Source organism: Ciconia boyciana, chromosome 2 (assembly GCF_034638445.1).
Source record: "Ciconia boyciana chromosome 2, ASM3463844v1, whole genome shotgun sequence".
Classification (NCBI taxonomy): domain Eukaryota; kingdom Metazoa; phylum Chordata; class Aves; order Ciconiiformes; family Ciconiidae; genus Ciconia; species Ciconia boyciana.
This window is the reverse complement of record NC_132935.1, coordinates 130552447-130564577: the sequence shown is the minus strand read 5'-3', so window position 1 is coordinate 130564577 and position 12131 is coordinate 130552447. Positions and strand designations below refer to the sequence as shown.

The 12131-nt window shown below is 41.1% G+C and overlaps 1 protein-coding gene across 10 annotated transcripts in view; it reads left to right on the top strand.

Moving 5' to 3' along the window:
* The window catches only part of CREB5 (cAMP responsive element binding protein 5), a 262926-nt gene that overhangs the window by 54182 nt on the left and 196613 nt on the right, over window positions 1-12131 (top strand). For 8 of the 10 annotated variants that reach the window (XR_012041160.1, XM_072854058.1, XM_072854061.1 and 5 more), the window contains one exon: window positions 1045-1166. The exons of 1 other annotated variant lie outside the window; for it this stretch is intronic. Coding sequence is in view for 5 of the 9 variants with exons in the window: in XM_072854058.1 (XP_072710159.1) it covers window positions 1045-1166 (122 nt within the window). In the remaining 4 variants the exon portion in view is untranslated. Of the gene's footprint in view, window positions 1-1044; window positions 1167-8106; window positions 8134-12131 lie in introns of those variants that run through there. One more of the 10 variants, XM_072854064.1, reaches the window with a different exon arrangement.

Genomic DNA, 12131 nt, shown 5'->3' with positions numbered 1-12131 from the left:
AAAGCTGATAGTACCATATGGATTCTCCCCTGCTTTTGCTAATACAGTTCTGTATTGTAATTTTGGGGGGATGGGGAAGCTGAGGTGGAGTAGCTAAGAATTTGCCTCAGAATGAATGGAGCTGCCTCAGAGCTGACTTTTGAGGAGTCCTTGGTTCCCAAGTTTGGACTTGATTTTTCACTTCCTAAAGAAAGACTAGGCAAGGTCATCACTGAAACAGCTGAGTCCACAGGGCAATTGAGCTCATCTGTCTTGCAGGTTTTTGAAAAGAAGGCTGAAAACCTTGTACCTTCTTGAGTCCCTCCTGCCTGTGGCATTAAAGAGAATCCTGTCCTTTCCCGAATTATTTTTGAGAGGGCAAAAAATTCCTAGAGATGAAGGCAAGCGTTAAAAATCTTTTGACTCCAAATCCTGTGGTTTATATGTATTATCAACACTTTTAGGTATAAAACACATAAGGACAATTCTTTGTGGTCAAAGTTTAACTTTTCACAGCTTTTTTTAATGTCATTTTGCTCTTTCTTCAAAAATTGTGTTAGAAGGAGAACTTCTTGCTGTGGCTAACTTCATGCGTGTTGCAAAGTATGTGTATGTTTGAGATGGTTTACAAGCACCTGAAGGCATTTAACTAGTGCGCATCTGCAGCAGTTACCCGTGTGCTGTGGTGTAAATGTGCGTTACCATATGCACTGCACATTGTTTTGCATGCACATACTATTGGAGGTTTATAGACAGTTATAATGACCATTTGCACACATTAAGAATATGCACTTGCGTTACGTGCCCTGTGAAGACCTGGCCTGTTGTCTTTCTGGTTGAATGGTGATTGCTGCCTGTTTTCAGACACCATTGGCAAGCACTCCCTGCCTGCAGTGCATAGTGTTGAAATTCAGTGCTGTGTGGTTTGTTTTTAATGATGGTGTGGTAGGGGTGAGAAGGCATGGAGAGGTTAGCTAGAACCTCTCTTTTCCTGGAAGACTATTTAATTGTCTCCCGCTCCTTTTAATATTAAATACCAACGATCATTTCTTGTCGTATTCTCAGATCAGACTCCTACACCAACACGCTTTCTGAAGAACTGTGAGGAAGTGGGCCTCTTCAACGACATCGATTGCTCCCTAGAGCACGAGTTTAGGAAGGCACAAGAAGAAGAGAACAACAAAAGGGTGAGCGTAAGCACACTGAACCCTTCTTCCCCTTTTGGTTCCTTGAAACGTTAAAGGACACTGTGTGAAAGCAGATTGAGCTTTACTACCTGGTAGTAACCTTTTGGTTAGAAACTAGGTGGCACTGTAAGTTGTGACATGCTTTTTAAACTATTGAAACAGTTGACAAAAATAAAAACCCCAAACCAACAAAAAAACAGCATTAAATTTCCAAAAGTGTGTAACTATGTTTTGCCAGGGTTTGATTCCAAGTCTCTGCTTTTAAGTAAACTATAACACAAACCACACACCTCTTGAGGGAGAGGCTCGGGAAAATTATATCATCTTTAAAGTGAGGATTGCAAACTTGCTCAAATACATGACATGGAAATGTGGGTTATGAAGGGGCATTTACTTAAAAAAAGAAGAAAAAAAAAGTTTTGCTCTTTCCTCCGCAGCATGATGGGCCCCTGGATTTATTTGTCATCATTACCAGCTTTATCATGTTTCTGTATTTCTCATAAAGTATTTATGTTGAAGGGGGAAACTTTAACTTGTAATACCTAGTAGATAACGTATCCCATTTCCAATTAGTATTCTTTTAGTCTCAGTATTTGTAAGTTTTGGTTGAATTATATAGGCCACTTTGTATGGGTTCAAGTGTATTCCTGTGCCCAAAGGTTGTTAGAGTGTTTTGAGGGATCCTAAAGAGCTGTTAAAATTTTCAAGGAATTGTAAAAGAGCTTAATGCTCTTTTACAGAAAGCCAGCAAGAGGTAATGCATGAAATTTTAGCTTTTCAAATAAGATCCAAAGTTCTGGTTGCTTTCGAGAACTAAAACACATGAGTAATGTGGGGCTTCCTCCGGGAGCATATTGCTCCCTGCAGCCCTCCAACAACCTGCCCAATGCCTCCCCTTCACAACGTTCCCTTTCGTGCCTCTGTTTTCCCCTCTCCCATTTCTGCAGCTCTTCGAAATTTGTGTGTAGTGTGTTCCCTGCCATAGGAGTTCTCCAGTTATTGAACACTGTGTTAGTTGGCTTAGTTCTCACGGTAATCCCTGTTTGCCTAATTTGAACATTAACCGGGACCATAGACTAAAAGTAGGAAAAGGCAGCCACGAAGCAGCTATGGTGCTAAAGCCAGAGGGCCCTTCTCCTTAGCTTCCCTCAGCATTATTTTGCCTTTCAGAGCGTCTGTGCCTCCAATTGCAAGGGCTTCCTCTATAGGTACTCTTTCTTATAGCTGCTGTATTGTGTCATTTGCTTTGCCTGTCTGTGATTGCTGTCCAACTCAAAAGTCATACACGCGAGGCGTATGTGCGCTGCTGGGGCTTGTGAAATCTGGAGGTATCAGCGTTTAGGGATCTTGAGGTCTGCAAAGTAAAGGCCCAAGCGGGCTTTTTGGAAAAAAAGAAGTAAAGCTGATTGCTGAGGGGCAGAACGGGAGGCGAGACTTGTAGAAAGAAGATGGGAAGGGAGTCAAGGAGTGGTTTGGTTTTGGCTTATAGGGAAAGGAGTCTAGGGATGGTTTATTTGTGGCTCATAAGGAAAGAGACTGGGACAGATAGAGGTGAAGAGGAGAGAGGCTGCGGAATGGTATGCTGAGCAAGGAAAAAGAGTGTCCAAATGTGAGAGAGTCCAAGTTTTGGTCAAGGATTGGGAAAATAGCCCAGACTGACCCTCACAGCTTTGTGTGCAGGATGAATGCTAGGAAACAGCCACGTAATGAGAGAAATGTGTCTAATTTTAGATTTAACTTGTTAAAACTTTGTGTCTTATGTGCTGCAGAGGGGAGTCTTAGCCAGAATCAAGGAGAACATTTCTGTACATTCCTACTTCTTTGCAAATTAGAGGATTCCTAAGCGGTTCTTTCTTGCATGGTGTTTATTTTGCAGGAGTAGGAGATGAGGAGAAATCTACTGATGTGGACTTCTGTGCAGTTAGCCACAGATTGAAACGCTTGATGTTGCAGAGTCCATTTCAGCTTACAAGGGGTAGCTGCACAATCTGATTAAAACCTAGACAAGGGCATCAAGTTACCTGATAATTCCAGTTGTTTAACGGCCAGCCTCTGGGAGTCTTATTCTGCCCTCCTCCTACCAACCCCTGCAGCTGCCATTGGTGATCTCCAGGGAGCAAATGAGTGATGGCGGGGAGGGAAATCATTAAAAAAAAAAAAGGAGGGGGTGGGGGGAAAAAAGGCAAAAGTCCCACTAGCTAGCTAACCTGTAACATTTGCTCTGTGTTTCCAATTAGTCTGCTGTATGTTCATTCTTACATTACCGACTGACTGTCAGATAGGAATCTGAAGCGGGCCCCAGTAGGGCTTTACGCAAATGCAAGAGACAAAGGCCATGACAGAAAGAGACTCCTCGGGCTGCAGCTATCGCTAACGAAATGCTTCTAACAGCGTGTCCCTGGAATATGAGTGCAATGTAGCGTTGTCCTAATGGACCTACCAACACTTGGAGACTAAGCCTAGCTGCATGGAAATCTTACTCACGGCTCAGACAAGTCTTCCAAAAATATTTTTGGTCATGCTAATTTCTCTGGACTCTGAAATAAATAGTTTTGTTTATTTTAGTATATCACAGTGGCTTAGCACACAGCTTGACACTGAAATCTTGTAAGAGGAAAAACACTTTGGGTTTTTTTTTTTTCTCCTTTAGAGCCATCATTTGAAAACTCAAAGAATAAAGTCCAATTAGCTGCATTCTTTCTTTTCTTTTTTTTTTTTTTTTTTTTTTCCTTTCTGAGTGGGAGCCCATGGATAATCCATGAGAATTTCTTATGATTAAGCCGGTTATGTGGACTGGTGACATTCCAAATTAGCTGTGAAGTGCTGAGTGCACGGTTTTAGGAACACCGTGTGTACACTTTTTGGAGAGGTAGTATTGAAGGGAAAGCACTTGCGTTGATATCCCGGCTGTTTATCCAGGAACAAATCTCTTTCCTATCTTTCTGCCATAGTTGCTCATGTGTAAAGTGGGAGTGATGTCTCTTTCTGCCTCCCATACTTGATATGTCTTATCATTGTAAGCTCATCGCTTAAAATATAAGTGGGTTAGCCTTTGCTTGGGGACTGACTGGACTCAAGTAATAATAATGATGATGACCTCCAGGACCTGAACTGAAATAAGAAAACTACAGTTCTAAATGGAAGTGAGATTGTCAGTTTGTTTTGGCTCCTCTGTTGCTTATACCATCAAATATTAGCTGGAAGTCCCTGCCTGAGGAAGGCCTGCTGCCTAAATGCAAAGGATGCTATAGATCAGCCATAAGCATATTGATAAGCATATGAGAAAGAGGCTCTTTGCATCCTCTTGATGGCACTCTTCCTGACACAAGCATCCTACCTGTCAAATTCACAAAAATTACCCCAGGTAAAAGCATACCTATGCTATATTTCTCCTTGCAAGAGGGTATTAAAGGTCTTAGGAGCTTGAGGCAGGCAGCAATTGACAGCTCGGCCCCACACAAGATTTGCAACTCAAATCTACGAGGCAGGTAGTGCTGGTAGATCAGATGACCATCTTAGCCTACTGGCTGCAGGTTTAGCTGCTCAGAGCGTTAAGTATCCAAAGCATTTGTAATGGATTATACTTGCAAACATGTGACCTTTGCTGCTACTGGATAGACCCTGCTGTCGCATCTTGTTTTGAGCATTAAGGTTGGGTCTGAGGGAATAATGTTGAAGACGGGAAGAGTCAGGATCTGTTTCTGAACAACTAATTGCGCCTGCTTCATTAAAATGCACCTTCTCTGACCTCCCTGCATGAAATGAGAAAGAGTGGAAATATGCTCAGTGTAGCATGTAGAGTACTACATCAAGTAGTATTTAGAAATAGTGAGTTGAATATTTTCAACATTAGGGTATTTTAAAAATAATATTCTGTTTATGCTAGAATCTGGGTGCATCACTTCCTAAGGCTTATCCTGCAATTTTGAAATCTTCTAACCAGTGCTCGGTGCTGCAAGATAATATGTAAACTGTGCAAATGAGGCAGGGAAACAGCTATTCTCAACTATGGCTTGATTTTAATGTGGGTTGTTCAGTGGCAGTTCAGGAAGCTCATAGCCAGCAAGTCCTCTACGTGGCTTAATATTCCTGTTCTAAGTATACTATCCCACTGCAGGCACCTCACTGCTAGAAAAGCATCAGCAAATTGAAGTACTCCAGTGAAGGGGGGAAAAAAAAAACCACCAAAAAACAAATACAGAGCATTTGGTGGTTGAATAGGCTCAGTCTACAGAATGATTAAAAAAATCTGAATATTCAGTTTAGTTGTGTTAAGCAAGGGATGATGCTACAGTCTGATGCATATTTGAAAGGCATAAAGTTGGTTTGTACCTTCTAAGTTCTCCTTCTACCTTGTCTATACCAGGATAGATTTCTGTCTATCAGCATAAGAAGGTAAATAAAAAAATGCACTTGTCTAATTTATACCACCTCACTATTTCATGCTGAACTCAGTGACTCTCTGATCTCCAGAACAGAATTTTTGCAAATATTTTCTGAATATCATAGCTCTGTGCTGTAGCCTATGAGTATGGGGAGGATGATCTAATTCAATGCAAGCTGGAAATGACAGAATATGTCTTTTGAGCAGGTGTAGTTTAGTCATTTCCACACCTTGTTTAAATTTTGTGGAATGTGTACCTGGCCTACAGGTTTTCTTCTGTGTCTTCTAAAAAGTATGCAGACATAAAAAACATGATGGGTTTTGCTTGATTTAAGTATTTTTTTAAAGGAAACCTCTTACATTGCAACAAGGAGATAAGAAGTAAATACCAAATCAGTAGCTCTAAATTTGATGGAATAAGAATGTCTAATAAGCATTTCTTGTGTCACACAAACTTGGTGGGGTTTGCTGCTGTCTTCCTTTTTCGGAAGCTAATTTTAATTTAAGGACCAAACCAACCAAAAAGGGGCCTGATCCTGTTTGCTCGTATCAATGGTGGGAGAAGCAGGCCCTGGGAGACATGCTGCTCATTTGCAGCAGATGCCATGTTGAAATCTTCTGACTTTCCTAGTAGGATAAGCTGCAAGAGCTGTGTTGGTTGGATATAAGAAAACACTTCATATCTTGTTTTAATCTGGTCCATCATTCCATTAAAGCAGAAAGTTCACTCCTACATTTAATCATTGATGATACAGTAGCTGAAACTAGCAGCGCAGTAAATGGCACCCTTTAGGCAGGAAAGGGTGATATTAAAATAATATCGTACCCATATATGACAAGAAAAACTATCTCTATGTTGATAAAGCATGTTGTATAAGTGTTTGGGTTTGAGAGGCCTATATTGATGCGTATAGTAATGTTGGCAATGCACTGTGTTGGTGAAAGAGAAGAACAGGGATGAGGGGTTCATTATGGCGGTTGGCTTGGCTGATGGACTACAAATTCAACACTGGCCATTTACGAAAAACAGCTACCCTCACTCACCTGACTCTTTCCCCCTCACATAATTAATGGGCAGTACAGAGCCTTGTTTCAAGAATATGTATACGTTTTTTGTCCAGTTTTCTAGTAATGCAGGACAGGAGACCTGCTGATTCATTTCCTTTTAAACATGGTCTTGTGGGAGGTGGTGTCAATGCTGCAGTGCGTGGGTGCAGAACACTATGACTTCTGAGTGTGTGCCCTGCCTCTGCAGCAGTCACATTAGCTCCAGTTTTCTCTTGTAAATACTCTGAAACCCCAGTGGGGTTGTTGAGAAGAATAGTGTGCTGGTAGACATTTCAGAGGCAAGTGCTCCGAAACAGCTGAATTTCACTTGTGAAGTAATACAAACCAACAAACTCATAAGCCTGTTCCTGGAACACTTTTGACTCATTGACTGACAGTCTGTACAGCAGAAGAAAGCAAAGACCTATGTTTAAATGCTTACTATTTTTTTTTTAAGTTATGCAATCATACATACACATATATACATTCTCCCTGCATTTGTCTAAACACGATGTAAGAACGTCCGTATTTTTTCAAGCAGAGGTCCCTCTGACTTCTTACTTTCCCACTGAGATTGAGTATCTTACATGGCGAGTATGTTACAGCAGATGCAAAATAAGACTAGGAATGATTTATGTTAATATAGTGCTTAAAGGCCAGGGTACCGTTGTTGTAGGTATTGTAATAACTTCAAGCTGTTACTTAATCAATCAGTTAAGCTGTTGTCGAGGTGATAATTTAAAACTCTTAAGTTCAAAGTCCAAAATATCATGCCACATTCAAAGATTTCAGTATAATAGTTCCTATACTCTAAATATAACATCTGTATGTGTGAAGATGTGAGCATCCTCACAGCATAGCATCTCTTCTGGGTGATGCATTGAAGTACTGTAAAGATACATTATAACTCTGTATCAGAGTTTTTTCCAATGTGTTATTCTAGGTTTTTGTGTGCATTAATTGCATCAGGTTATTGATCTGCTTTATGCATTCACTGTTGGTTTATAAAACCCCCTTTTTCTTAATAATTAACTTTTGCAGCATTCCTATGGAGAAGGGAAATGCTTTGTCTCTTATTTTCTAAGGAAAAACAGATTCCAGAGGATGTTGTTTTCCAAAGCTCCTTCGTAGTGAGACACCAAGCTCTTGAAGGAATCGCAGACGTGGAGTGAAAATTGCAGGGGAGCTGGGTCCTCTCCACTGTTCTGCCAAGCAAGCGGATTTCTGTCTCTGTTGGTTCCTAAATATCTTTAGCAGTGTGGCCCCAAAAGATTGATAGACATCTTCAAAGGCATTTTGGTGCCTTGCTCTCACTGAAATAAAGCAGGAGCGAATCAGTGAGCTACCAGAAAGGATCTGGGCTCAAGTGACGTGCTAAAAATTGCACAGGAAGTCTGTGGCAGAGCCTCGGATTGATTCCATATCTCCTCGATCTCAGCATAGGGCATCCCACAAACCATGTGTGTTAAAGATTTATCAGCTGTTGTTCAGTGTTGCTAAAGACAGGAAGAATGCTCTCCTCCTCTCTCCAGATGGGTAGGCTTGCTGTACTTTAACTGCTTTTCTTAACTTGCGGAGCTTTCATGGTAGCCATGGCGTGGTATGTTATATTTTATATGGCAATTCTGCAGTTGGCACTTTAGTCCCCTGACTTTGTGAGTCCTGTTTCGAATGTCTGTCTATGTCCAGGCACTTATTCCGGGCACGCACTTACCACACTGAACGGTGTTACAAAAGGGACACTTTCTGCGTAATGGTGCAGAAAAGCTGTCAAGAAAACAGTGTTCATAACGTGACCTTGCAAAAATATTCAGACGAATAGGCTTTAACTTACGCTTATTGCTGCCTTTACAACATCTTATCTTCTGCTGGCAAGCAGGTCTGTCTTATCTTCTTCTCTAGCAATGGACTGTGTTTGAATGGATTTATGGATTTAGATCCTTGTACTCTGAGAGAAGACCTGAATGTTTTTCCAGCAGAAAGTGCCTATATCATGCAGAAAGGCAATTCTTGAGGGCATACGTTTTTGATTGAGCTAAACCTCCCTAACCATAATCCTTCCATGTTCTTCTGAATTCCAGCTGATGAATCACCCTGCAGAGCTCAGTCAGGACAGTCCACTTTCCTTCTGCTTCTTATTTTCTCTGTCCCAAAGAAGTTGAGTCACCCTCTTGTAATGTTTGGGTTTTTGTTCTGTCTTGTATATTTTGGCTACCCCCAAAAAAAGAGGCCTGCCTGATTTCATTCTGACATTTCTTTCACAACAACATGGCATAGTTGTGCATTTTGCCTTGGTCTTCCTATGAATGTTTTTAATGGCACAGCTTTCTTGTTACCAGTTCAGATTTCAGCAGCATGGACCGGATGGCACATGATGAAGGGATAAACCTTCCTTGTAGTGGCATTTTTATAAGTCTATCTCTTAGGTAAAGCCCCTAAATCTTGGCAATCTCTTTAGAGCATACGCTCTGCTATTAAACACGAGCTCTTTGCTCCCCAGAGTGGACTGCAGCCTATATGGTTGGGTAGGTAATAAGATACTGCTGATGTATTTCAGAGCAAGGTGCACTTTTACTTTATTTATGAAGATAGACATGCTGGTCGAGGGCTTAATCACAGCTGATAAATCATTTTAAGAAAGCCTATTAGAACCATATGCTGATTCTTTGTATTAATATGGTGTGTCTGTTTCTAGTCTAATAAGGCAGGGTCTCTTCCCCCTCTCCCTTCCCCCTGCCTGGTGCGCAAACTATTTATCTGTTTAAGTGATATCGCTTGCTTGGGGGCATGTCCCTTTTTAAGGGCTATCGTTAATAAAGCAAGGTGAACAGAGGAGAGGGGGATTCCCGCTCTCCAGAGCGAGCAAAGCTGCGTGTTTACGGTCACCTTTGTTGAGATAGAATTGCAGAGCAAAGGTCCAGAAGCTGAGACGAGGAAACCTATCGGTTAAAGACTGGAGAACCACAGCATGGCCTTCACGGCAGCATAAGGTTGTCATTTTGGCCCAGGTGGTTACAATCCCGGAGCCCGAGAGCCGTGAGGGAGTGGGTATGCTGACATTTCGGTTACCTCACCTTTCCCTCACTCGGAGAGGGCTGCTGCGGGAACAGGTTCCACGGCCATCTAATGAGATCCACATTGGTGGAGTTATTCCGTGCCAAGTCCTATTTATCATTAATTGGTGGGTTCGCTTGCAGATCTTTCGTATTATTTGCTGATTATACCCCTACACGTTTTATTATCTTGCCAAAATTCAAATGCTAATAATTTCTTGCTTTATTGTTTGTTTATAAGTCTGTCTACTGCCTAAATGGACGTAGTTAGAAGATTTCAAAACAGCAACAGCTCTTTTGCTGACTGGGTTTCTTTCACATTTTGCACATGGCAGTCGTCTATTTATAAACGTCCGTAGGGACTCCTAAACCTTTACAGTTGGGTTCCTCCCACCACTTCAGCCCCTTTTCTCCCTTGCTCCCCCAAGGCAAGTCTTGGTTTTTTGGCATAAAGACAATGATGGTGATTGTTATGTGGAGAAAATGTCCACAAGCTATGAACAGTGGGTAAGGATTTTTAATTTGTACCTCAAGCAAAATAAATTGGAAATTAGAGACATCCAGGAGAGTAAGGGTATTTTGACCATAAGGTAGGAGATCCTGATCTGAGTTGCTGGTATTCTTTAGTCTTACAAAATATGAAACCGAAAAACTGAAAATTTGCTTTGTGCCAGTTGTGTGCACTCGGTAGCATGACCCGTTTCCAGTACTGTACGAAATTACTGTATTTCTAAAAGCCCCCAAACTTGACTGTTAAATCTGAAGTACTTCGGAGTAACAAAAGGAATAGTGGAGCAGAGAAAGAAGCCAGAACAACTGAGCACGTGCCATGGCAGTTAATGAATGCTGCAGTTGGATGTATGGCCTCATACATCTCTGGGGCAGACTTTAATGGAATTTAAATTTTTAGCCTATTACAACTAGGCAAAGAACTGAAGGGAGCAAAGCCTTTGCTCAGAGACTAGAAAAAAAACCAAACCTGTAGTCATGAAGTGATGTGAAGTATCTGGGTACTTGTTGATGTCCTGATAATATGTAAAAATAGGGCCTTTTAAAAACCATACGGGGGAGCAAAAAAAAAAGTACATTTTAACTGTTTCCTTATTCTAGTTTCTCTCTCACATGCTTCTCTACAGAAGTTGCCAATTCCACTCGTATCAAATAAATATCAGCTTGCTTTCTTCCCTGAAATGTGAGTAAACTGTGTGTGGCTCGGTCTGGTCCCTGGGAAGGGAACAGACCTTGGTTTGCCATGTGAATGTACATGTCAAAGTGCAGCTCTGCCAGCCAGTCTGGGGCTGGGTGGGGAGAGACACGGGGAGAATGAACTCAGTGTTACAAACCGTCTCTTTAGAATTTCTACAACCTATTAGTCACAGCAAGCTGCCCTTATTGATTTTCGTAAGAGAGGTCACTTTTAATCCTCTGAAGTGGAGAGAGCTGCATGCACTCTCCGTAGCATGACATTAAAATTGACACAGCTCTGCATCAGTTCTATGAAAATGCCCTAAACCTAGATGGATTATTGCCTCGCCTTTCAATGGATACAAGCTGCTAACCAGAGCACGCTAACCTAGATTAGGTGTAAAAGCTTCAAAGTACTTGATAAGGAAAGCACAGCCCAAAAAAGCTAGAAAACATGTGAGCATGCTAAAAAAGCTGCCCCTGCAGAAATAGGCCATTAGTCTTAAGAAACTTTATTTTATCCTTTTTTAAAAATTAAAAAATCAACACAGAGGAGTTGAGATTATCATATAAAAGAACAAACAAAAGCTGACCTTACTCTGTGATTATGAGGACAGCTTTATTCTGGCTGATGGCCCTTGCTAGTTCTGTTTATGTTCTTTAGAGAACTGAATCTTTGGATACAATTAGAATAGTCCAACTCGAATCTTTAGTGTGCCTCAAAATAAACAGCAGAGGTGAACTCTCAGCAGTTTTCTTTCATCTTTGTTTTCCCTGCCCTGACCCGTTTTTCCTGCCTAATGATCATTTGTGGCATACTATTATTAAGAGAAATCTTCTTGATGGAAAAATGTGCTTAATGGGGAAAGGAAAATTGTTGTGAGCCTGGAGAAGTATTTTTTTTTTCTTTCTTTCTTTGGAATTCCAGAAAATGACTACTGCCTCTTTTGATTTTATGCTAGATTTTATTTGGAAATTTGTTTTCTGAAGGTCTCACTGATTTTTCTGTGAGTTCAGTAAAAATGTACAAGGTAATGTTTAGGGAAATTTGTTGGCTTGTCCTGTAAGCCTTGTGTTCTCCCTTTTCATTAGTTGTAGCTTGCTCCAGTATTTCTTATTAAAGGTTAGAAATTCCCTTTCTAAATAAAAGACATCTGCAAAAGGAACTGCAGTAAAAAAACCCCATTAAGGCACAATGTTAAACTCTAAGCTGTGTAGCCCGTAAGTGTCATGCGTGTGATGATGGAGGTGCTTGACTTCCATGCCATAGCACCTTTCAATAAGCTAGAAGCACCC